This window comes from Citrus clementina, unplaced genomic scaffold (genome assembly GCF_000493195.1).
Source record: "Citrus clementina cultivar Clemenules unplaced genomic scaffold, Citrus_clementina_v1.0 scaffold_2, whole genome shotgun sequence".
Lineage (NCBI taxonomy): Eukaryota > Viridiplantae > Streptophyta > Magnoliopsida > Sapindales > Rutaceae > Citrus > Citrus x clementina.
The window spans coordinates 29994556-30019640 of record NW_006262688.1 but is presented as its reverse complement, the minus strand read 5'-3'; the positions used below and the strand labels follow the sequence as shown (position 1 = coordinate 30019640).

The following is a 25085-nucleotide window of genomic DNA, read 5'->3' as shown; positions in this document are numbered from 1 at the left end:
TTTCTGGTCGGGTTAATAATATTGCGGTCTCTAATTTGTTACGTTTTCTCAGTTAGAAGGCATACTTTATCTATTTGCATTAGATAGGTCCATGATTCATTTATTCCAATGGAATGACCAAATTAACCTCATAAATTTTATATCGTTTTTCCACCCATTTGAGAAGAACTTTCATTCATGAAGCAAAACTACAAAAATTTACAAAGTTCCGTAGGGTAATCATCTACCTATACAACAAAATCATTAAAATTCAAAATTATTTTAGTTAAAAATATGGCGTACAGATTTTTAAACTCAAAACACAAATATATATTATAAAATATCATAATGATATTATATTTTGAAGAATATTCTGATCATCCAATATAATTCTTTTCAAGTGCCACACTCTTTTTAAATAATAATCCGCATAACATGTAATAACTACACCAATAATCAATAAAAACATATTAAGTGAATCAATTTCAATAGTCAAAGGGAAGATAACTACGCCAATGAATTGAATGCTGTTGACCGTTGCAAAAGGGGTTTCTTGGTGGGATAATAATATGGTTAGGGACCTGTCCAAAACAAAAAGACGAATTGTCTCCTTATTTTAGAAAATATTAAACAATAGGGATGCTGATGTTATTGCTCTTAATTCTTAAATGAGAGTAACTTTCAATTACTGGGCGAGTTCTGCTAACAAACGTGCTCAGTTGAAATAACCCGAAATAAGAGAGGGAAAATATCTAACAAACGCTCTACTCTACTCTAGGCTGTCCCTTGCTTTCTCTCCCTGAAAATTGTCAGACAGGCGTTTGGAAGCTGACTGACGAAAGACAGAAGGCTTTCTCTGCAACTCTGTTGCTTGCTATTGATTCAGTTTGTGAAGGCAGAAAGAGCCAAAACAGACTGACACAGCACAAGTGTTTTGTTTTTATTATATATATCATTATTCATTAATAACAAAAACAAAAGGACAACCGACTTGGTTTTTGCGGGGTGGGTTTATCATATTCTGTAAATTTTTTTCTTTTTTTTTTGTGTGTTTTTGATCTTGTGGTGGATATTAAGCTGACCCCACTTGAAAAATTTGGTGTATTTATTGCAAAAATATTTGTCTGTTTTATTCATTCATAAGCGTTTTTTGTTCTCGTCTATCCTTCTCAACTGGGTTGCTGTGTTTTTATATATTTATATATTTATATATAAATATATGCATCTGGGAATTTGCCTTCTTTGATTTGGCTAGCTTTTTTTTTTTTTTTGTAAAGTTTAATTGTTTTTGTTTATTGAATTAAAGTGTCCAGTTTCTGTTTTAGTCCATTTTCATCTGCTCTTTGCGTTGCAGCTTGTTTTAGTAATCTTTCCTCTACCTTTCAATTTTTTGGTGAGTGTCGTCAATTCCTTACTGAGTCTGGCTGTAAGTCAAATTGTAAATTTTTTTTTAACTTCTTATTAGTTGGATTTTGCTCCCTGGTTTGTCTTAGAAATTGATGATAGTTTTGTCTTAATTTTCAATTTGGTTAGTTTCTGGGCTTTCATTTCTTATTTGGAGTATGGATGTCAAATAAAGATCAAATTTAAAAATTGAGATATAATTTATTTCTTCCTATTTCAAGTTGCTTTATTTCTAGAATTTTAGAAGTGGGGGTAATCTGAAAAACCTTTGTAGGTTTAATCTATAAACAGTCGTCTGAAGCCGAGTTCGAGATCGAGAATGGCTGCTAGAGTGGAGATTGATGAAGACAATGAGACTAACAAGGGCAGTATGTGGGTCTTGGATCAGAAGCTTGATCAGCCTATGGATGAAGAAGCTGGCAGGCTTAGAAATATGTACAGAGAAAAGGTATCCTTTTGACTCTCTAGTTAACAGAAGCAGTTTTTCTCTTCTTCAAAGTAAAACTTCACTATTTCGTTTTGAAGGCTAGTTATTTTATTGGATGAGATTCAATGGCCTATTCATAAATCCTTTGGATTTGTTTTGCATCATATGCTCCATCAATTTCATTGGTTGTATGTGAGGACATTGTATGATGGTTTGTGGGACTTCGTCGGATTGGTTTAAGATTGTTGGATTTGACTTGTAGTATTGCATACTGTATGAGTGGGGTGCTAAATTGCTTTAGCCATTGTATGAGATGAGATGTATGCATCATTGTGCAACCTTCAGATTTGTTCTTTTGCTTATATGACTTTGAATCCTGCAGAAGTTCTCCTCTCTGTTACTTCTGCGGTTTGCTTTCCAGAGTCTTGGAGTTGTGTATGGAGACTTGGGAACTTCCCCCTTGTATGTCTTCTACAATACATTTCCTCATGGAATCGATGATCCAGAGGATATAATTGGAGCGCTTTCACTGATCATATACTCTCTTACTCTTATCCCGCTCCTCAAGTATGTTTTTATTGTGTGCAGAGCGAATGACAGTGGTCAAGGTAATTTGATAGCAATGAAGTTTATTCTGATGTCATAAATATTTTAATACATTAATGGATGTGCTTTGTACCGCATATACTGGGATCATGGGAAAAATTTCTTCATCATTTTAATTTTTATCAAGATACATTTTGTTCATTAAACTTCCTTTCTTATATAACCCCCCCCCCCCCATTTTACCTTCACGCTTCCATTTTGTAGCATAGGACAACATAATTGCATTTCCCTTAAGATGCTGATGGGGAGTAGTTTCTCGTTTTTGATGCTTTGATTTATACTCTTCATGGTTCAGGAGGAACATTTGCTCTGTATTCATTGCTTTGTCGACATGCAAAAGTGATAACTATTCCTAACCAACATCGCACTGACGAGGAGCTTACGACATACAGCCGTTCTACCTTTCATGAAAAATCATTCGCTGCAAAGACTAAGAGATGGTTGGAGCACCAGACATTCAGGAAAAATGCTCTTCTTATGCTTGTCCTTGTTGGCACTTGCATGGTGATTGGTGATGGTATTCTTACTCCAGCTATATCAGGTATACCTTCCATCATGCTTGAACTTCCAGAGCCTTTCAAGTTTCTATGTGTGAAACGATCGATCCTAAATATAAGCTTATGATGAAGTGGACCATTCTTACTTCCTGATATTAGTTAGTGAGATGAAAGAATAAATGGGGATATTTTGATGCTTTATATCTGAAAAATATCAGTACGCTGCTATTTCTCAAATGCTTTTGGACAGCATCTTTTATGGTGCCTTAGAATAATTTATTTTACATCAACTCAGTTTAACGTGCTAATCTCTTTATTATTGTTTTTTTCTTCAGTGTTTCTTGTTTGGCATGTGTCATCTACTTGCTTATCCATCCAGTGATCATCTGTGATTGTAATTTTAAGTTTTAATATTGCATATTAAACTTGTCAGTCTGATTTCTAATGACAATGTGTAATTGAACTATCTCTGGCAGTTCTTTCAGCTTCTGGTGGAATCAAGGTGGACCACCCTCATATGAGTAATGGTATCTCCCTACTCTTTTCAGTATAAAACTTTTTATTCGTTCTCTCCATGAGTCTGCAACACTTTCTGCTTTCTGAACTTCAAATTTTTTCTGTCTTGAAATATTCAAGTATTTAACTCTTAACATCATTTATTTGAATCAGGCGTGGTTGTGCTTGTCGCTGTTGTAATTTTAGTAGGTTTGTTTAGCATGCAACACTATGGTACAGATAGGGTTGGCTGGCTCTTTGCCCCAATTGTGCTTCTTTGGTTTCTCTTAATTGGAGGTATTGGCATGCTTAACATCTGGAAATATGATAGCAGTGTTTTGAAAGCTTTTTCTCCTGTGTATATATACCGTTATTTTAGAAGGGGAGGGAGAGATGGTTGGACCTCCCTCGGAGGTATCATGCTAAGTATAACAGGTAAAATTATTGTTTTTATAATTTAGTTTATTTTAAAATTTTTACTCTTTAATTATGTGAAATTCTTTCTTGGAGTTGATGACTTGTTTACAATTATTACAGGGACTGAAGCACTTTTTGCCGATCTAGCTCATTTTCCAGTTTCAGCGATACAGATTGCATTCACAGTGGTTGTGTTTCCTTGCCTTCTTTTAGCCTATTCTGGACAAGCTGCCTACCTTATGAATCACCAGGATCATGTGGTTGATGCCTTCTATCGTTCTATTCCAGGTTTGTTCTAATCTTATTTAGTAACCATCATTCCTTACTGATGCTTGAGATATTTTTAGGAAAATGATGAAAAAAGCATCCTCATTATTAAAAATTCATCCTGTGAATACTGGTGATCTTGCCCCCAAAGGAGCAGCCCAGTTGGTTGAGGGCTTGGGATCTGGTGCTTGGCCGTATCGAGGTCTCAGGTCTGATCCTTCTGGTGAGCTTAAACTTCCACCCTTTGTTGTCTCATGGGTCATGGGGTTGGGCCGTGACCGACCCCTAGTTTAGAGACTGGCCGGGCTGGACCCATGGTCCTAGTTGGTGCAGGAGTCTGGGTAATTCCCCCCACACACACATTGGTGATCTTGCTTTATTCCCCCCCCCCCCCCCACCCCCACCCCCCTCACAACATTATATATATATATATATATATATATATATACACACACACTGGTGATCTTGCTTTATTTAAAAGGGGCCAATAGGTTCCCTGTATGGTGAGTATTTTGTTATTACTGGGATTGTAAAATCTCAGTTATGACTGCAATGTTGATGTAAAACTAATGTGAAAAGGAAATTAATGCATATGATATTATTTTTTTCAATGTACTTTCAATTTTTGTCAAGTTATTAAGGAGGATGTCAAAATGAATGATATCAAGTTTTTAATTGTTGGCTGATATATTGCAAACCGACTTTTCTATGTTTGAGAGAAAGGAAAAAGGATGAGGATGAATCCTATGGTTGGTTTAAACCCAAATCTTACAAATTTTTTTGATGATTTTGCTTCAAAATTCATTCAGTATTATGAGATATCAGTTTTTAGCTCTTGGATTTTAAAGAGAATATCAAATGTGTTTGACAATACATAATTCTCAGGATATGGAATTAATGGCAGAAGATTTCACCATACTAACGCAAATCTTACTTGAGTAGGATGGTAACTATTGGTTTGAGAGGCTAGTAATTTTGATTTCTTACCATGCAGACAGCATATATTGGCCAGTTTTTATTGTTGCAACTGCAGCTGCTATCGTTGCAAGTCAGGCTACCATATCTGCAACATTTTCAATAATCAAGCAGGCTCTTGCTCTTGGCTGTTTCCCAAGAGTTAAAGTTGTACATACATCGAAGAAATTCCTTGGTCAGATATATATTCCTGATATCAATTGGATCCTTATGATTCTCTGTATTGCTGTAACAGCTGGTTTCAAAAATCAGAGCCAAATTGGAAATGCTTATGGTAAGTTTGTCCTCCATTTAGTCTTTTCTTTTTATCTTTCAATCTGGTGAAACGTTTGGTTGTGCATGTTTAGATTTCAAAGAATTTCTCCTCACGTTTACATGCAAATGTAGACGAAAAAGCATGTCTACAAATTACCATGTAGTAAGTCAATTGCTTTATTCAACCTCTTAATATCTACTTGTTAAGGTGCTTCTTTCAATCTTGTGTGAATAAATTTCTGGAGAGTTTCTGTCCAGCGTCCCATTTTGGTGGTGAAGCATGTTTGCATATTCCTGTCTGCTTGCTACTGGTGTCATGATTTACATAGTTTTTACAAATTTAAGACAACATAGCTAGATATCTGGACTATGAGTAACGATCTACTCCGCGACGGTGCTCATTTAATGATGAGTGATTGTGCTACGTGGCTTTTGCTGGTTAATTCATAGCTTGAACACTATTTACAGGGAATCACATGATTCCGCCACGTTCCAGGTGCTAACCATATGGTGGGCACTGATACTCACTAGATCATCTTCCTTCAGATTATAACCCTTTTATTTCTCCGGCTGTATATATTGAGTGAGAGATCGATGTGTTACAACATCATATAATATAACGACTTAAAGATTTCCCTTGCATTTGGTGCCAAAGACAGTGGCTACTGAAATGGGGTGGGCTTGGCTTAAGTCTTTGGTTTTAAAGGAGTGGTTCTAATCTGTTCAATGAGTTGAAACAATTTGAGGAAAGCTTCATTATAACTGATGGTATTTTCCATATGAAAGTTAACTTCTATGGCCTTCGAGTACTAAAGGCTGATAATGGATTCGACATACACAATAATAATTATTTTTTTATACAACCACATCCATACACACTCAAAGCTAGAATGGTAAATAACGATTACTATGAAAAGGTTTGAAGTGTTGATTCACATGGCAAAACTAGTTGATTTACATTTTAATCATGTTTTCAACTTCTTTTGGGCTTATGCATTTAATTTACCCCAGAATAGTATTTCATTTTTTTGTTTGATTGCACAAATTATTGTGTTATAACAGGGACGGCAGTCGTCATAGTCATGTTAGCAACCACATTGCTAATGACTCTAATCATGATACTGGTGTGGCGTTGTCATTGGATTCTTGTGCTAATCTTCACTGCATTATCGTTGGTTGTGGAGTGCACATATTTTTCTGCTGTACTCTTCAAGGTTGATCAAGGTGGCTGGGTTCCCCTTGTAATTGCAGCAGCTTTTCTTGTGATCATGTATGTTTGGCATTATGGTACTGTAAAACGTTACGAGTTTGAGATGCATAGCAAAGTTTCAATGGCATGGATTCTTGGGCTTGGCCCCAGCCTTGGACTGGTCCGGGTCCCCGGGATAGGACTTGTGTACACAGAGCTAGCAAGAGGAGTGCCCCACATCTTTTCTCACTTCATCACAAATCTACCTGCCATCCATTCTGTCGTCGTATTTGTTTGTGTTAAGTACCTACCTGTTTACACAGTCCCCGAAGAAGAAAGGTTCCTTGTAAAGCGGATAGGACCCAAGAATTTCCATATGTTCCGTTGCGTAGCAAGGTATGGCTATAAGGACCTCCATAAGAAAGATGAGAATTTTGAGAAAAAGCTGTTTGATAGTCTCTTCTTGTTTGTCCGGCTTGAAACCATGATGGAGGGTTGTTCTGATTCAGATGAATATAGTTTGTATGGCCAGCAAACTCTACAGTCAACAGATGGCCTGCTAAATAATAATGGAAACTCAACTTCCTCAAATCAAGACCTAACAATGTCATCCGTCGACTCAATTGTGCCTGTGAAATCGCCGTTGCATGTAAATAGTACAGTCATGTCATCCAGTCAAATGAGCAGCCATACTGAGACTGATGAGTTAGAATTTTTGAATAGTTGTAGAGATGCTGGAGTGGTGCACATATTGGGGAATACTGTGGTTAGAGCAAGTAGGGGTTCAAAGTTCTACAAAAAGATAGCTATTGATTATATATATGCATTTCTTAGGAAGATTTGCAGAGAGAATAGTGTAATCTTCAATGTTCCTCATGAGAGTCTCCTGAATGTTGGACAGATATTTTATGTGTAAATCTTTTTTTCTTTTTTATATTTGTTACTAAGATCAATAATAGTAAATTGTGTTCGTTGGAAAAGCAGCTCTGGTTGATACCAACATGAAGAGTATTTCAATCTTCCGAAGAGAAGGGTATTCAGAGAGCAAAAACTGGCCTTTCTCGGGATTACAGGTTACTAAGTCATCAGGGGCCTATTTGCTATAGTTGGTAAAATTGTGGCTTTCCTAAGAAATTATAAAAATTGGGGATCCACATGTAAATTTATATAGCAACATTTGAAACTTAACGGTAAACAAGTTGTCATAATTCGGTTACACCCGCCATAATAGTTGTACTTTGTTGAAAAAATAATTATTATTGTAATAACTGAAAATGAGCGGCTACGGCAGATGGTATATTCATTTGGTTGCTGTATGAGGAATAATAAAACAATTGAAACCATATAAGGAACACGGGAATAGGACATTGCCGTTGTTGCGGCATGTTGGCAGTCATACAGCGAGCTCACATTTGCTGTTCCTATTGCATCTCCCATTTCTCTCTTGAATCCTTCATGGGTATGTTGCATTTTTCTCTCTTTTTATCGTCGCTCCTATTTTTTTTCGTTTGCTTTTATTTTATTTTTGTGGAAATTTGCAACATTATGGGACATTAATGTAATTGAATTTTTTTTGTTTTTGATTTGGGGTTAAGTAATTTCTGTGATCTCCCTTCTTCACAATGATTGATTTCTTGATTTTGTAGCAGCCTCGATTGTTTGTCTCTATAACCCATATAATCTGTTACACCTTTTGGTTAGGATTTGTTTTTCCATTCTTATAGTTTGTTGATTTATGAACTATATTCATTTTTCTCTAGCTCGTGACAATTGAATTTTCTGTTTGTGGGGTTTGAAGAAAATATTTCCTTTCTCTGAATTCTATAGGCTTTATCTGAATCAAGAGGAGCATCATGATTTCTGGATAATCTGAATGGAACTTGGGGAAGAATTTTCAGAATTTAAGGATTAAAAATTCTACGTCAGCAGTGAAGTTTATGAATATCAAAAATTCGGCATCGTATTTCGAAATCATGGACTCGCAGCATTTGTGTATCAAACGTATTAGCATGAGCAACAGTAGTCAACAATTCAGCATCATGTTTTGGAATCATGGACTTTCAACATTTGTGCTTCGAAACTATTAGCATGGGCATAAATTTTGGCAACCATTCTCAAGGTATTAGGGCACCTTTTTTTTTTTTTTCACTTATCACAATAGATAAGACCTTTAATCAGTCTCTGGTATTGCTTTCTCCACTGGTTACTAGTGAAGATTAGACGAAAGAGTCAGGAGGCTTTTTCTAATTTTCCATTACTTCTGGAGTTCATTAATCTGAGAATTTAGACATTGTATGTGTTTAGGAAACTTTTATGAGGCTTTGGGTTCTGCTACACACATAAAGATAAGAGGGTAAGTCACAGTCCAGAGGAGGGAAATTGGGGAGATTAATTGGTCAAAGTGGCAGAATCATTTGCGGTAGGGGTCAAATGGGTTCGGAAGTGAAGAGTGATGAAGACACCGATAATAAAGGCCAAGTATGGTTTGTAAATCACAAGTTTGATCATCTAGTTGATGAAGAGGCTGAGAGGCACAGTGATGCAAACATTAAAAATGTATGTTGATTTCCCTGTGTGAGATTCTCTCTCTCTCTCTCTCCGCCTCCCTCTCTCTTTCTTCTCAAACAAAATGTGATTCAGTTGAAATTTATGGAAGTAGACTGCAGTCATGTGTCATTGTCAATGATTGTGCCTTTGCTAGAATATCTGCTTTCAAAACCATTTCATGAGTTTACATGGTATTTTAGAAGAAAAATACTATGAAAATTTTTTAGCATGTTAAATCTGATTGATTATGTTGTTTATGGTTTGCTAATCTATAACTTAAACAAAATTGTAGAAAGCAATGGATTTAGTTGGAAGCAAATCTTCTTTACTGTAATTTCAATCATGCAAATTTGTGGAATATCGAAGTACTTTTAGCCCATATGAGATGTTCGTGGTAATTTTAACAACAGGATTCTGAGGGCAGTGCAATTATCTGATGATCCAATTTGTTCTCTTTGCTTATTCAGTTTTGTTTCCTTCAGAGATTGTCAGCATTATTGCTTATGCGGTTTGCATTCAAGAGCCTTGGAGTGGTTTATGGAGATTTGGGCACATCTCCGATGTATGTGCTCTACAATACATTTCCAGACGGAATTAAAGATACAGAAGATGTCATAGATGCTCTATCATTGATTATATACACACTTACTATTATTCCACTCATCAAATATGTTCTCATCGTTTGTCGTGCAAATGACAATGGCCAAGGTAAATTGAGCTCAAGCTAGAGACTTAATGTATATTCTATATCATGCAAACATCTCTCATGATACTTTTGGATAAAGTGTAGAGCTAGAATTCAAGTTTTTGGGGCTTCAGAGTTAGGAGGGGTATAGTAAATATATGTCAACCGACGATGGGGAATAGTGGAAGCAATGAGTGCAGCTTATCATGGTTTTGAGCTAGTTCTTCCTCTTCATTTCTGCCTTCTAGAAACATATGCTGTACCACACAAAATGTTTCAAAACATACATAATATTGAGGTTTTATTCTTACTACTTGTACCATTCACAAACAAAAGGAATAAGGAAAAAAAATAACTAGAATTTTTTCCCTCTTTTATTAGGGTTGTGGTTGGAAAAGCTTGATTCTTTAAATTATTAATCTTCTTTTATTTGAGAATGCCTGTAGCTGATTTCTTCCAAGTACCTCCATCTCATAAAGAGATTAATTACATAAATAAACATCAACCTGCACAACATGCATCAATATACACATTCAACACTGATGAAATTGTAAGATGTAAATAGTAGCTTTCATCGAACAGCAACCTCAAAAGCAACAGAATTCTCTAGTTGTTTATTGTGTTTCAGTTATGTTCGTAGCTAAAGGAATGAAAGCAATAGTGAATTGAATTTATTGAAGAGTATAAATAAAAAATTAGTGTCTTTAGTACTGAGGTTGGAAAAAGAAATACATTTCATCCAATTCAATATTAAGTGTTTTAACAGTTATACTGCTGTATGCCATGTATTATTTATTCCTCTTTTAAATTCCATAAAAACTAAATTGATTTCACTGTTATGATTTTGTGTAATATTTTCAAAATGTGTCCAACAACAATTCTTACTTGCACACCAATACCAGCATAGCATGGAACTGTTCTTTTTTTTTTTTTTTAATCATCCCTCGATGAGGCATTACCAGTTTCCAACTTATTTTCGTTGAAGTGCAGGTGGAACATTTGCTCTTTATTCTTTACTCTGTCGACATGTAAAACTAAGAACTATTCCTAACCAAGACCGGTCTGATGAAGAGTTAACAACTTACAGTCGCTCCACATTTCATGAACGTTCACATGCTGCAAAAACCAAGAGATGGTTGGAGAAGCATTCATCTAGCAAGATTGTACTTCTTGTTCTTGTTCTTGTTGGCTCTTCCATGGTGATCGGAGATGGGATTCTCACCCCTGCAATATCAGGCATTTTCGTCTCTCATACACAAATCCTTAGAGCTTAGTCTATCTTCCTTTGTTGCCTCCCTGCCTACATGTCTGCTTATAAAGTAATGTGTTAATGTATGTTGAAACAAGGACAAGAGACATAATGGGATAATTTCTACTGCAGAATGTAACTTCAACTTTTCCATTGAACCGGCAATGTCCACATCAATGCTGTTAAATTGATGTATATACATATAGTTTATCAATCTCGTTGCAAAGATGCTTAATCATTTTATTTTGGCAGTTCTATCTGCTGCTGGTGGCGTCAAGTTAGACTATCCCAAGGTGGATAACAAGAGCATTTTGAATGAGAGTATATCCCTACTCTGAAACTGAATATTTTCTTCTCCGTGTCTTCTTTAAGCATTCTACTTAAGCCACTGAACGTATTGTTTTATGCACTACAGAGGCAGTTGTGCTTGTAGCTGTTGCAATATTAGTCGTTTTGTTTAGTGTGCAACATTTTGGTGTAGATAAAGTTGGTTGGCTTTTTGCCCCAATTGTCTTCGTTTGGTTTCTCTTAATCGGAGGTATTGGCATAATCAACATCTGGAAATATGACAGCAGTGTGCTGAAAGCTTTTTCACCTGTGCATGTGTATTGGTTCTTTAGAAAGGGACACACTTGGCCCTCCCTTGGAGGTATAATACTATGTATAACAGGTAAATTTTTCACATTTTTTTTTATCATTTCTTTTTTTTTTTTCTGTTCTCTAATAACCTATTTGAGGTTTATCAAAATTATATAATTTCTAAAGGTTTATCAAAATTATATAATTTCTAAAGGAATTCAAATTCTGTTTACTTGTTATCAATTATTACAGGAACAGAGGCCCTTTTTGCTGATGTATGCCAGTTTCCAGTTCTATCTATACAGATTGCTTTCGCAACAGTTGTGTATCCCTGCCTTCTGTTGGCATACACTGGGCAAGCTGCATATCTTATGAAGAACCCAGATCACGTACATGATGTGTTTTATCGTTCCATTCCAGGTTTGTTCGGATCTTTAGTCTAAATAGGTGCAGTTCCCATAAAAGCAGAAAATCACATTTAGTCCAGCTACCCGCCAAGTTTTTCAAATATGGCAAGTGAATGCCTCGTTCTATTTTTGAAGTAGCACAACTGCTAATTTTTCATTATTTTGCAGATATCATATATTGGCCAGTATTTGTTGTTGCTACTGCAGCTGCCGTTGTTGCGAGTCAGGCCACAATATCTGCAACATTTTCATTAATCAAGCAAGCTGATGCACTTGGCTGCTTTCCTAGAGTGAAAGTTATGCATACATCGAAGAAGTACTCTAGCCACATATATATTCCAGAAATCAATTGGATTCTTATGATTCTCTGTGTTGCTGTAACAGCTGGGTTCAAAAATCAACACCAAATTGGAAATGCTTGTGGTATGTTTATCCTATGTTCTGTGACTGAAGTTTATTTGATCAATATTCTTTCAGATGCTAAATTATGGATCTGGTAAGAAATAAGTTTTGCTCCATCTTTGTTGTTTTCTTCATTAATTTTGTCAAGGTAAAAAAAATACCAGTGATAAGCATGTTAATTGAAGTTTTTACTTGTTTACTTTAATTTCTTTTTGAATCTGATATAATTATCAAATATTTGGCAAATACTACAGCATCTGTTTTCTTATGCTCTTCCAATTGCTTGATAATCTACAAATACTATATCGTCCTTTATCCCCTTAACTTCCGCTGCTCTGGCATCAAGTATGCACTATTCATTGTACAAACTTGAAAATGGAAGCATTCATACAAATCACTTTTTGATGCAATATACATACATATATAAGTCTCACCTAAGCTTTGATGGAAAAACTTTTCGTGGGGAGTACATGGTTAATAATGTCAAATAACTGTGGGACAACAATTTGTTCACCCTTTCGTAAATAAATTGATATTCTTTCTCACCAGACTTGCGCAGATATTCGAATCCTTACATTTTAGGTCTGAAGTTCATTTGACGAGTGTTTTTTTCAAAAATAAGATTGCATCAATACAGTTCTTTTCTTTCTTTTTATGACACTACAGGTTTTGCCGTCGTGATAGTAATGTTGGTAACAACATTGATTATGATCCTAATTATGCTGTTAGTATGGCGTTGCCATTGGATTCTTGTCCTCATCTTCACTGTCTTATCACTACTTGTAGAAGGAACCTACTTTTCTGCCATGATCTTCAAGATTCATCGAGGTGGGTGGGTTCCTCTTGTGATCGCAGCTGCCTTCTTCATCTCCATGTCTGTTTGGCATTATGGTACCATGAAACGGCATCAGTTTGAGCTGCAGAGCAAGGTTCCAATTGAATGGATTCTAGGTCTTGGCCCTAGTTTAGGACTGGTTCGCGTCCCTGGAGTTGGTCTAGTTTACAGTGAGCTAGCTAACGGCGTGCCTCACATCTTTGCTCATTTCATTACCAACCTCCCTGCCATCCATTCTGTTGTAATTTTTGTCTGTGTGAAGTACATTCCTGTATACACCGTCCCTGAAGGAGAGAGATTCCTTATAACACGAGTTGGACCCAAGAGCTTCCATATGTTCCATTGTGTTGCTAGATATGGCTATAAAGACCTCCATAAGAGAGATGATGAATTTGAGAAAAATCTCTTTGAAAACCTCTTCAGGTTTATGCGGCTGGAATCCTTGATGGACAGCTGTGTGGCTTCAGAAGTGTATAGTCCATGTGACCAGGGAGATTCAAAAGATGATGCTAATCTACCCGACCCCCATAAGGTCACGACTACTTTTTCCCCAAACTCAATTGTGTCAGTGGTTTCCCCTGAGTATACGGTCAGAACCATGTCATCCAGTCAAATGATAAGCCAAGATGAGATTGATGAGTTAGAGTTTTTGACTAACAGTAGAGATACTGGAATTGTGCACATACTTGGAAAGACAGTAATGATGGCAAGACGGGATTCAGAGTTTTACAAGAAAATACTGATTGATTATATATATACTTTTCTAAGGAAGATATGCAGGGAGAATAATGCAATCTTTTATTGTCCTCGTGAATGTCTGTTGAATGTTGGACAAGTTATTATTGTATAAGCTTTTATGTTTTGTGGCTGTGATCAACCAAGCTATGCAGCATTTGGCACATTTTATTTGCAAGAGAGGGAATCAGAGGATCGAATATGATTTATTAGGAAAGAGTCTGTGATTGGAACGATAGAATTGGCATTAGATTTTTGGGGGTAGGCTTCTATAGAGTGTTTTGCTAGGGCCTTAGAAGCAAACTGCCAATTTTTATTTATTTGGAAATCAACTGCCAATTTTTTTTTTCTCTTCTTGTTGAACTCCTCTTAGGTTCTAACATTTCTCTTAAACTGTTTATTTTTAGATCTATTTTGGCACATAATTAAAGCTCCAACAGAAATTTAAGCTAAAATGTCAAATTTAATTTGAAAACCTCCCCTAATGGATTATAAGGGAAACATCTCCAAGAAGACATTTGATCTCATTTTCCCTCTTTTTAAGATTTTCAGTTATTAAACACAATGATGAATTTCAGTTATTAAAGACAACCTTTCATCTCATCGCTTGTTTTTGTACTTTTTCTATACCTGAAGAGTCCATTTCTGCCATGGTCTTATTCATCACCTTTTCAATTCATTAGCCATGAACACAAAACTCGAGCAATGCTTGTATTTACTATTGACACAAATAATAGCTTTACACATGAACCAATTACTTTCAGTATTTGCACAAAACACAATCATATATTACCCTCTCAACGGTGGGCAACTTCTCACCACTCTCTATAACATACACACTTTCATGAAATATATAGAAGCAAACAACTCTAATCATCGCATCTCATAAAGGTCAAAAGAAGCATCATTAGGGAGTCATGGAGTTGGCCATCACTTGGGCACCTGGTTTTGCACCTGATGACCGTGTGATTTAGTTTGGCATGCTGCAGACATCACACGCAAGCGTCTGGCAATCTCTGTAAATGATGGGCGGACCACTGGATCAGGGGCCCAACACTGTTCCATTAGCAATCTCCATTCTGAGTCACAGTAGCCCGGCACAGGTGGCCTCAATGTGTTGTTGACAATACCTCCTGTACACAACAATATGATTGTAATCCAGGAAATATTAAATATATAGCTATTTAACCAAAACAAAACTATTGAATATTTTAATTGGTTCTGCTTGAAAGTACTCGATTCTCCCAGTTTTCATAAAGGCAAAAATCCTGAAATTGGTGTGGGGGGGGGGGGGGGGGGGGTTGTTGTTGTTGGTGGTGGGTGGTGGAATACATAAGAGCAAAATTTATTTTCAAACAAGTGTTTCTTTCAATCAATATCCAGTTAAACTTGCTACTTTATCTTCAAAATTATATTTTCAATCACGCACACTTCAACAACTTAGAGCAGAAAACTTGAAACTATCTACTCCAACCAAGGATCCTACAATCACTTCCAGGATACCATCAAATGCATTTTCGATATTTTTCCAAGTGAAATAAAGTATAAGTTCCCATAAGAAGGAAGAGCAGCACAGCCCTATGACACCAATACAAGCAGAGAATAACTTGCATGATAACTTCAAAGCAAACATGCAATTAACATCCTAAAAGCAATTACAGACAAGCAAATTCACTGGGTTTTCATGGGGCCTTTTGGGGTAAGAGGAGAGAGAGGGAGGGAGGGAGAAAGAGCGGCACCTATGATTGCTCCATAATGCATATTGGCATAAGGCTCCTCACCAGTGAGAATCTCCCATAGGACAATACCAAAAGAGAACACATCAACCTGCCAATACCCAGAAAGCGGGTAAGTAGAACTATGCAAATCTGAGAGAAAATGATGTTAAAAACCATAAAAGGGAAGTCAGATATATGGATATTCTATTGTTCAGAACCAATCTCACTGTATTGGAATAAAAGCATCATCTGACACCAATATACAATGCAGTAGATAGAGGAGAGATAGCCCTCTGCTTTTACAGAAGGCATTGTGGCTCAAAGATATCAGCCCTCTCTCTAATTGGATGGTTTCTACCTCTTCTTTCCTTTCCATTTTCTCATTTTTTATTTAATATGGCTTATCAATATTCGGACTAAGGCCTGCCCAAATGACATCACAATCTTCACACTTTAAGCCAAGGTCCAACTTTTGTTTTTCCTATGCAAGTCAAAATCAAATGTCAAAAGCATACCTTTTCTGACACCTTACTGCTGCTACCATTCAAAAGCTCTGGAGCCATCCACGGAAGTGTTCCCCTCACACCACCAGTGACCAAGGTATTTCTTTTAATTTTTGACAAACCAAAATCACCTACCTATACAATGAATAGCATAGAATATTAAAACAGGTTACTTCATACCTGGAACAAAACAGCTGCTCTCCATGAACCAAGATATTATGCCTTACATAAGCAACATGCATAATAAGTAGCTTATTATTCATGGAATAGCAAAAATATTACCTTGCAAATGGGTCGTATAGGATCCTTCAAGTTGACAAGCAAATTGTCACACTTCAAATCAAAATGCACAATATTCTTTGAATGCAAATATTCCATTCCAAAGGCCGCATCCATTGCAATAATAAGCCTCTTACGACGATCAAGATGCCTGGACATTGACTTTAAAAAAAAATGAGAAACAGAGGAAGGACATCAAATAGCAGAGCTCTTGTTACGGATGCAAATGAACTCATCTTTACCTAATTACACAAGATTAAATATATTCATTCGTTCATTACTGAATAGAATACGAGCTAGATTTGAGGCTCATTTATTTACCTAGCTTTATTAAAAAATATGGATTGACATAATATGCTTTTATATTTCTAAATATCTATTATACATTGCACTGTACATTAAAAATCCATACTCCTTATCCCCAAAAAACAAAAAGAGGAAAAAAAATACATTTTACGTAACATTCATTAATCTATTTGTTTAGGCTTGACTTTGAGTTCACATAGAAGCTCAAGTTCGGAGACCAAGTGTTGAAGCTTGATTGAGCATCTGAGCATGAGGACTTTTTTTTTTTTAATTTATTTTTGTTTTTGGGTTGGAGCCAAGATCAATAAGCAAAACGTTTAACGCAACTTGGCTTTTGTGCATCTAGAAACAGCTCCTTTAAAAACAAGGTCAACAGGTGATTATACATAAAAATATTACCTCTCTTTGCTAAGTAAAACATGTCTAAGAGAGCCATTCACCATGAATTCTGTGACAGTAGCCAGCGTTCCTCCCGGTCCATCTTGTACTACACCATAAAAGGCCACCACATTCGGATGGTGGAGCTTAGAAAGAATTTCAGCTTCACGCCAGAACTCCAGAGTCTAGACGGGAAAACAAAAAATTGAAAGCTGAATAATATAAATACAAACATGAACATTGATAATTGATATCCACTAAGAGAAACATAACAAATAACAAATACCAATCTGGCATAAAATATTTAAACAGCAAAAGTAAGTGCATTTTTATCTCAAATGCCTACTGATGAGAAATGCTCTCCACTAGAAAGTACTAAAAGGTAACTTCTCATTTTTTGGATTGAAGCAAATAGCAGCTGGAAGAACAGCAAAATAAACTACTGGGTTAACCAAAAGGTGCTCAAACATTTCAGAATATTGCTTATTAATGGCACAGGTTAAATCTTGAAGAAGAAGCAAATCTTAAATGGTAAAATATAATCATCTAGATGGAAGAAAGCTTACCAATCTTTCTTGCTCTGATGAACGACCAGTGAAACAACTCTTTTTTATTCGCTTTATAGCAACATCTGTTCCCCTCCATTTTCCATGGTAAACAGTCCCAAATGTGCCAGAACCCAGTTCTTTCAGCTCTTCCAAATCTTCATTTTTTATAATCTGTCACCAGATAAAAAAACAGAATTAAAAAGTTGACAGAAAAAACTCCTTTGGGACTCCATCAAAAATCTCCATACAAATTTCATAGATGCACAAAAACAGTCCATAAAACTGCATGATCTGAGCATCATCAGTACTATTCATCATCAGCAATACTTCAGCCAGACTGCTTCAGTTGATCATAGTTTAAGATTAAGCGAGAGTATTCATTTTGACCAGGAGGTTGGGGCTGGGGGTGTTTCTGAACACGCAATCGCAGGAACAGGGATGCAGTCTATACCATAAGCATCTGAAACACTGTTTACTGGACTTTACAATTGTCATTGGAAGGAAAATTTTCATATCATGTTGATTAGATGCTGAACTGGCCTTCAAAGATCAGCATTCTTAATTAAACATCACCAGAACACCACACTCCCCCACCCCCCCCCCCCAAGGGGGGGGGGGAGATCCACAGTAGACTCATAGGGTCAATGGTGCTATGGAGTCACCATATCCAGATTAAAAGCTCAATTGTATCTTCTGTTGGGTGAAAATGGAAATTCATTCCTGTTCACTAGGGCAATAATCTATCTGAGGAGCCTAATCCTTTACTGCCACCAGACCTTTCACGGTTTGAATCGCGAAACCGCCTCTACCATACAAGGACAGGTTACTCAAACAATATAATCTGCACTAGCAACAAATTTTGAAGTCCATTTTATGAAATGCACATGCACTTTAAACTCTAAGCAATAGAATCATTCATTACAACAGTAAAAATATGCAAAGAATAAAAAAGAAGCATGGTTTTTCTTTATATTCCACTTGTAAAAAGCAAGGGACAATAAGCACCAGCATACCTGCAGCGTACTGATATCAAAATTTCCCAGTGCAAGATCAACGAGAGGTACACCAGCAGTTGGAAGATCCAATCTCCCTTCCTAAAGAGAGAAAAAAAATTAGAGTAAGTTAACCGCAGACCAGCAAAAGGGTTACTGAAGCATAAGCCAACAGCTAGAAGTACCTCATAATCTGATTCCTGTATTCTATGGTTCACAACCTCTGACTGCAAGCTCTCATTACCCTTGAGCTCAGAACGGCTATAATCTGGATGTGTTTCCATGGTGCTGGGTCCAACAATGCTAGATGACTCTCTCTGACTGCCCTCATCAAAATTAATACGTGACCCACTCTGAGGCATCACAGATCCATCAGGCTTTAGTGGTGGATAGCTATAATCTACAGTAGCCCCCTCCTCAATATTTGTTAGAGGAGATGAGAAACCCAAATGATCCTGGTCCATAAGTGACACATCTTTTCTAGAAAACTCATCTTGAGCCAGATTCCGGAAGTAAGACCACCGCCGAGGATCATGATTCTCCACATTCCAACTCAAAACTGCCCCATCTCCATGCATTGGACTTACACCAGCAATGTTTTCAGAAATCCTTGCTTTTGTAAATATATCAGACAGAAAATCACGAGGAAATCTGTCATTGATATCAATAAGTATGTCCCCTTCAGGACTGACAACAGCAATACTGGAATCCCCTGGAGAAACAGCTCTAACTGAGTTCTCTTTCTGTGCCAAAGATTGTGCCTGCCCCTTGTTGTCATTCCCATTGTTCTTGATGGCAGCAATTTCATTCCATTTGTATTCTGATTGCTTCAGGGAGGAATCTTCCGGGTTCTTGCCGGAAGTTCCATGATTTGCTGTAGGATGATGCAAACCAGCTGCTTCTTCATCATTGATAGAGCGATCTTTAACGGTCTCTCTGATCTTGGTCACTTCGCAATCATCAGCAGATTTTGGAACCGCCTGTGTGAATTCAGATTTCCCTAAACTTGACTGAAGCCCATCCTCAGAACCATTGGAATTTATTTTGTTGATTTTATCAGCAAACTCTTTATGCTTCCTCAATTGAGCATGTCCATCTTCAACCTTCTGCGGATTTGTATATTGCTGTTTTGCAGGTGCTACGGATTGCTCAGTCTCAGAAGCCATATTTCCAGAGTGCAATTTATCAACTGATTCTCTGATTGGTTTAGAACCATCAGAAAGTGCTTGAGAAATCAGAAACTGAGAGCCAAAGGAATCATCAGATTTTGACAAACGGTTCTTTTCTGTCTGCTCCCTGGGAATTTGCTCAGAGTGATACCTTTGAGGAATTGCAGATGGTCCATTATAGCTAAAGTTTGTAGGCTCAGCTTCAGAGTCACCGTGTCCTGATGTAAAAGCTCCACCAGATGCTTGGAAATGGACATCATCATCATTGTTTTTTCGCCCTTCATTTACAGCCTCAAGAGGCATTGAATTTTGTATAGGTTCCTGAGCCATTTTATTACTTTTTGAGGGCAACAAAGACGGAACTATGCCTGGTGATGAACTAGCCACTGATACTTCTTCCCTGGGAATGTAATTTGAAACTGAACTAACATATGAATGTGAGGAAACGACATGGTCATTTTCTGACCTTCGAATATTGTCAATCTCATTAATCTTTGGCAAAGAGTGATCTCTTTTAATTTTCTGTTCCTTCGTCGATGCTTCTTTATCCAGAGACCGTATTTTCTCCGATTCTTTTATTTTATCAGCTAAACTGTCAATTTTCTGTTTAACCTCCTGAGCACATGCTTCGGAATCATCAGCATGAAAGCCGCTGTACATCTTCTCCTCAGCCAAACCTCCCTGTTGATTCAGCTGCCCATGGATGGAAATGGGAATGGGAATTACATTTTCTCCACATGTTGCAAAGTTAGATGGATGAGAACCATAATCATGTTGCAATGGAGTAGACAAGGGAGTGGTGCTCTTCACATCTAATGGGGGTAAGCCATCAGCAGGGTACAAAGTGGATGATATATGTTGCATTCTCTGTCCCTGATAAGGCTGCAAATTAGATTCATAACCACTACCAGAACTTACCAGTACTGGCTGAGAAGATTGGATAGTCGACGAGGATGCATTATATGCCATGTTTGTAGCACCAGAACCAGCTAATTCAGCTGCAATATGACCAGCCTCCCTTTCAACACGTAGACCAAGTAACTCATCCAAGTTGTTTTCCGAAGCACTTGCCAACGCAATAGAGTTTTTTCTTGATCCAAGGTCCATACAATTCACAGCAACTACATATTGAATTTCAGAATCACCTTCCATGCTTTCCAGGCTCAATTGAGTATCCTCTAGATCAGCACTAGAAAACAGGAACATCCGAGGTTTCTGTGTTCCCCTGTCTTCTAATACATTACATTCCTCCATCATGTTCTGCAGATCCTCATCACAGGATACGGAAACCAATGCATCGAGATCCTCTCCAGGAAGCTGATACTTTATCGTATGTGTTTGATTGTAAATCGCCAAAGCTTTCTGTGTAAGCTCCTGCCAAGAAATATCCCTGCTTATCCGGATAATACGTGTTTCACCTCCCACATACCTAAGCTTCCCATCACTGGGACGGGGCAAAATTTTGCCACCAAAGCTGCAAAGGAACTTCACCTTCCTTGATGAATCAGAAGCTCCTGAAGAGGCATAACCTTGAGTCCCTCGACCCATGTCATTTCTTGATGATGTTCGTTGTACTGATCGCATGGAATCATAATAACTTCTGTCTTCATGTCCAGAAGGGCCCTTTCTCTCAAGCTCCTGTGCCCGGCCAGTCTCTGCTGCATTAAGCATGGTAATATCAGACCCACTCTCTGAACCAGTGTGAGAAATTCCCAGTACACCCTTCAGATCCATATATACAGGTGAATTGTTAGGATCACCATAAGCATTTGGAACAAAGTGCTGTCTGGGAATCACTCTTTCCCGCATAAATTCGAGAGCAAACTCCTCGCCGGTCTGAATGGAGTAATTCAGCACAGGTCTCACTCCTCCAGACATAGAGTAATCTGGAGGTCGGATATTGGTGTTGATATTACTTGAGGGATCATGGAAAAACCTTTGATTTGCCGAACCAGGTCCCTCATTCCTAGTTTCCACATTACTGTACCGGACCTGTTCATAGTTTTTCTGCTGATCCATCATACCCTTTCCCAGGTTTCTTTCCATTTTTGATGAAATTTACCCGGGTCAAACAAACCCACGCAAGATGCCATGAAAATCACACCAACATCATCTCACCACTGGCATTCTCCCATATCCAACTTAGAAGTTCCCTTGCTGAGAACAGAATAAAAACGAAGGAGAACTTCTTTTGGCAAGGAAGATTTCAGTCCTCAATCAAGAACCTGAAGAGAAATAATCCGCACCACTTAGTTAACAAATTTCGCCAACAAAAACGATAGCATCAAGCAACTCATGCAAAAAGTAGACAAATCTCACAAAGTCATCTTTCAAAGAAATTAAAAAAAAAAAAATCACAAGACCTTAGTCAAAATCAGGATGAAGCTGCATGATCAATTAATTCAAAACAACGCCATCATATCAATCGATTAACTTCGAGTTATGTACTTCGCACTCATGCAAATCTTTAAGATAAGTTAAATTAAACTCGGTCAAAAAAAAAATTACTAAAAGCCACAAGAATTAAATATCAATAGGTAAGAGACTGCAAAATTTTACATGACTCAAAAGCTCAATATCAACTCCTAAAAGAAAAAAAAAAACTAATTAAGGGTCCAAAACACTTTAAATTCTCATTAAAAACTGCAAATTCAAAGTCCAGATCAAAATCAGAACCGAAACCCACATATAAAATAACAATCAGCAACCGAGAGATTAGCTCAAAAGTTGAAAGATCGAGCAACTTAAGGATACCTGAAGGAAAGCACCAGTGACTAAGCCGCTTATTTAAAACAAAACTGTCTGCTTTGTTCAGAATCGGAACTAAACCCACGTATAAGTTTCTACTTTAGATGTTTTTTTAATCTTTAATCTTCTTCTTGAAGTCTTTTTCTCTCTCTCTAGATCTATCGGTCAGCTAAAATTTACGACTTTGTTGTACGCGCTAATCATGATCTTTTGTTGGGTTTATCTGTGAAAGTAGGTATGTTGGTAATTATCATCAAGACGCGCTTTTCCCGCACGTGAAGTGCATTCGCTTTGGTTGTTTGGTAAGTGCACCCAAGTCATTCATGGTTTACTTAAATGCGGTTAGGTCGGAATTATTTGTCACTTTAACACACAAGCCTAACGCTGTTACACTCATTAATTATTACAATAAAAATTGAGCTGTATTTATGTAATTTTCTTAGAATTTAGTTTAAATTTTATAATAATACGATTATTAAAAAAGGAAAAAAATCATGATTTTCTAATGGCTGGGTGAATAAAATTCCGAAGCTCCCCTGGTTATGAAATTTTGCTACTTTATTGTTATTAAAACAACCTTAATTCTATGAGACTTATCATCATATTTTTGACGTTCGTTTTGTATGTTAAAACTTTACATTTTAATTATAATTTGTTTATATTGAGCTTATAAATGTACTTGTACGTATGCATGAATATATATTTGACCTCCTCAAATTGTCTCATCAATCCCTATTTTTTTATTTGTCTTATTGTTTTCTAAAATTACCTAAATTAAAAATATTTTTTTTTAATTTTAATCTCTCTCCTCCCATCCCTTCTTTTTCTAGTAGAACCATTGCTCACACCACTTATACTCATCAATAATAAGTTCACCACCACCATCAATCCATCACCTTCTCTAACATATGATGAGTTTTAATATTAAATTTTATAAACAAGTGATGGATTTATTATTATTGATGATATTGATTTTACTTTGTGTGTGATAATCTAATATTTTCATTTGTTCATGTCAATCGGGATTTGATAAACAATTAATATTTTATTCAAATTTTGAATCAATTAAAAAACGGAAAAGAGAGATATGAGAGGTGAACCTATTGAAAGAGATTAAAATATAAGAACAATTTATTTTTTTTTTTTATAATAAGAGCAAATCGAGGATAAATAATATTAACACCCTTGTATGAAAATTGTCCCTTTCGAAAATAGTTGCACGATGGAAACCACTTACGAGTAGTTTAACAGATTTTAACCACTTACGAATTAAATTGACATTTTAACCATCTTGTTTTTACGTACGTTTTCTGTTTATGAATGGATAGCAGCCACTTTAATTGATTGGTTGGAAACAAAGGAAGTTTCAATGTATTCTTTTTGTATTTTTCTTCATCCCCATTCCCACATAAGTGACAAATCACATGTACACAGGTCTGTTCTACCCATATGTTTATATTTAAAACAAGTGATGTCAACTTCAGGCAAAATTGTATGCACATAAGTTTTGAATTGTACAAGTCAAATATCAATCCATTTATAGAATCGGCATTCATTGGCGATGAGAATTTAAGATGTGGCTTCTATCTATCAAACCCTAATAAGCTAATGAAAATGAAATTTTGCTAAAAAAAGCCAAGATTAGGGAAAAGTAACACATATCTTTTACCTGTTTTCTTAATATACAATGCAAAACAAATGCCCTTGGGTGATTGCGGTCAACATGCTAATTACTTCTCGATTACTCAATAGATTGAGCGTCGAACACTTGTTGATTTCTCATTACTTGGTCAATTCACTCGTTGATCACTTTGTGTAGTAAGGGAAATAACTTAGGGTCATTAATGTTTGAAATTCTCATCTTTGGCTAATGAAGCAAGAGAAAATGATAAGTGAGCTAATTTTATGATTTAACTATTATTTTTAACCTCCTATATTTTCCATAAACTTCTGGAATAGAAACGAGAATATAAATTATATATCAATACGATAATGTCTAAATCAAATCAAAGCAGAAAGAAAAAAGGAGGGACTATAGTGACAATTGTGATACACAATTTATTTTTTATGAATCAAACTATAAATTTCTTATTTACACGATGTTGGAGTTATCTTCGTCGATTGAACATTGAAAGAATCCAAATGCATAGTTAATCTAAAATTTTGAACTCTCGCACTATAGGGTTCATCTTCATCGATCAAATTTTAAGAAAATCATAACGTAGAGTCAATCGTGACGGTCACTGGAATAATTACGACGAGTTAGTTCACAAATACAAGCGTATAGATAAAAATGTTAACAACTTCTTAACACATAAGATGACATTCATTAATTACTGCCGTTATTCAAATTTTTTAAGCGTATCCTCTTTTAAATACAAACACAGTGCATGTGCAGGAATGAAATTTGTTATAATAAAGAACACACTAGTCTTCAAGGTAGATTCTCACCGCTAATTATAGAAAGCTAAATCTACCGTCCACGTTTTCAATT

General features: G+C 36.5%; 3 protein-coding genes across 11 annotated transcripts; 2 read left to right on the top strand and 1 right to left on the bottom strand.

Annotated features, from left to right (window-relative positions):
- Positions 1-722: 722 nt before the first annotated feature.
- On the top strand, positions 723-7491 carry LOC18052002 (potassium transporter 11). 4 transcript variants are annotated; one of them, XM_024191018.1, is made up of 9 exons: positions 723-984; positions 1658-1831; positions 2193-2418; positions 2712-2957; positions 3390-3440; positions 3583-3843; positions 3946-4113; positions 5087-5341; positions 6385-7491. In XM_024191018.1, exons 2-9 carry the CDS (start codon positions 1703-1705, stop codon positions 7425-7427), a joined length of 2379 nt encoding a protein of 792 aa, XP_024046786.1. In that variant the 5' UTR covers positions 723-984; positions 1658-1702; the 3' UTR covers positions 7428-7491. The 4 variants fall into 4 exon arrangements, with proteins under 4 accessions (XP_024046786.1, XP_024046788.1, XP_006448667.1 ...); XM_024191020.1 differs by lacking the exon at positions 723-984 and adding an exon at positions 1009-1372 and having other exon boundaries at positions 1675-1831; XM_006448604.2 differs by lacking the exon at positions 723-984 and adding an exon at positions 1009-1372.
- A 100-nt stretch (positions 7492-7591) lies between these two features.
- LOC18051446 (potassium transporter 11) lies at positions 7592-14358 on the top strand. The gene is made up of 10 exons (XM_024191021.1): positions 7592-7970; positions 8339-8630; positions 8816-9067; positions 9526-9766; positions 10734-10979; positions 11245-11313; positions 11408-11662; positions 11824-11991; positions 12147-12401; positions 13047-14358. Exons 3-10 carry the CDS (start codon positions 8942-8944, stop codon positions 14063-14065), a joined length of 2379 nt encoding a protein of 792 aa, XP_024046789.1. The 5' UTR covers positions 7592-7970; positions 8339-8630; positions 8816-8941; the 3' UTR covers positions 14066-14358.
- A 278-nt stretch (positions 14359-14636) lies between these two features.
- On the bottom strand, positions 14637-22796 carry LOC18051445 (serine/threonine-protein kinase pakA). Of its 6 annotated transcripts, none has more exons than XM_006448600.2 (9): positions 22598-22795; positions 18860-22068; positions 18696-18776; positions 17701-17853; positions 17156-17319; positions 16454-16601; positions 16184-16306; positions 15690-15777; positions 14637-15083 (listed from the first exon to the last, which is right to left on the bottom strand). In XM_006448600.2, exons 2-9 carry the CDS (start codon positions 21887-21889, stop codon positions 14881-14883), a joined length of 3990 nt encoding a protein of 1329 aa, XP_006448663.1. In that variant the 5' UTR covers positions 21890-22068; positions 22598-22795; the 3' UTR covers positions 14637-14880. The 6 variants fall into 6 exon arrangements, 5 of the variants coding, with proteins under 5 accessions (XP_006448663.1, XP_024046783.1, XP_024046782.1 ...); XM_024191015.1 differs by lacking the exon at positions 22598-22795 and adding an exon at positions 22530-22595; XM_024191014.1 differs by lacking the exon at positions 22598-22795 and adding an exon at positions 22207-22310.
- Between the last annotated feature and the right edge of the window lie 2289 nt (positions 22797-25085).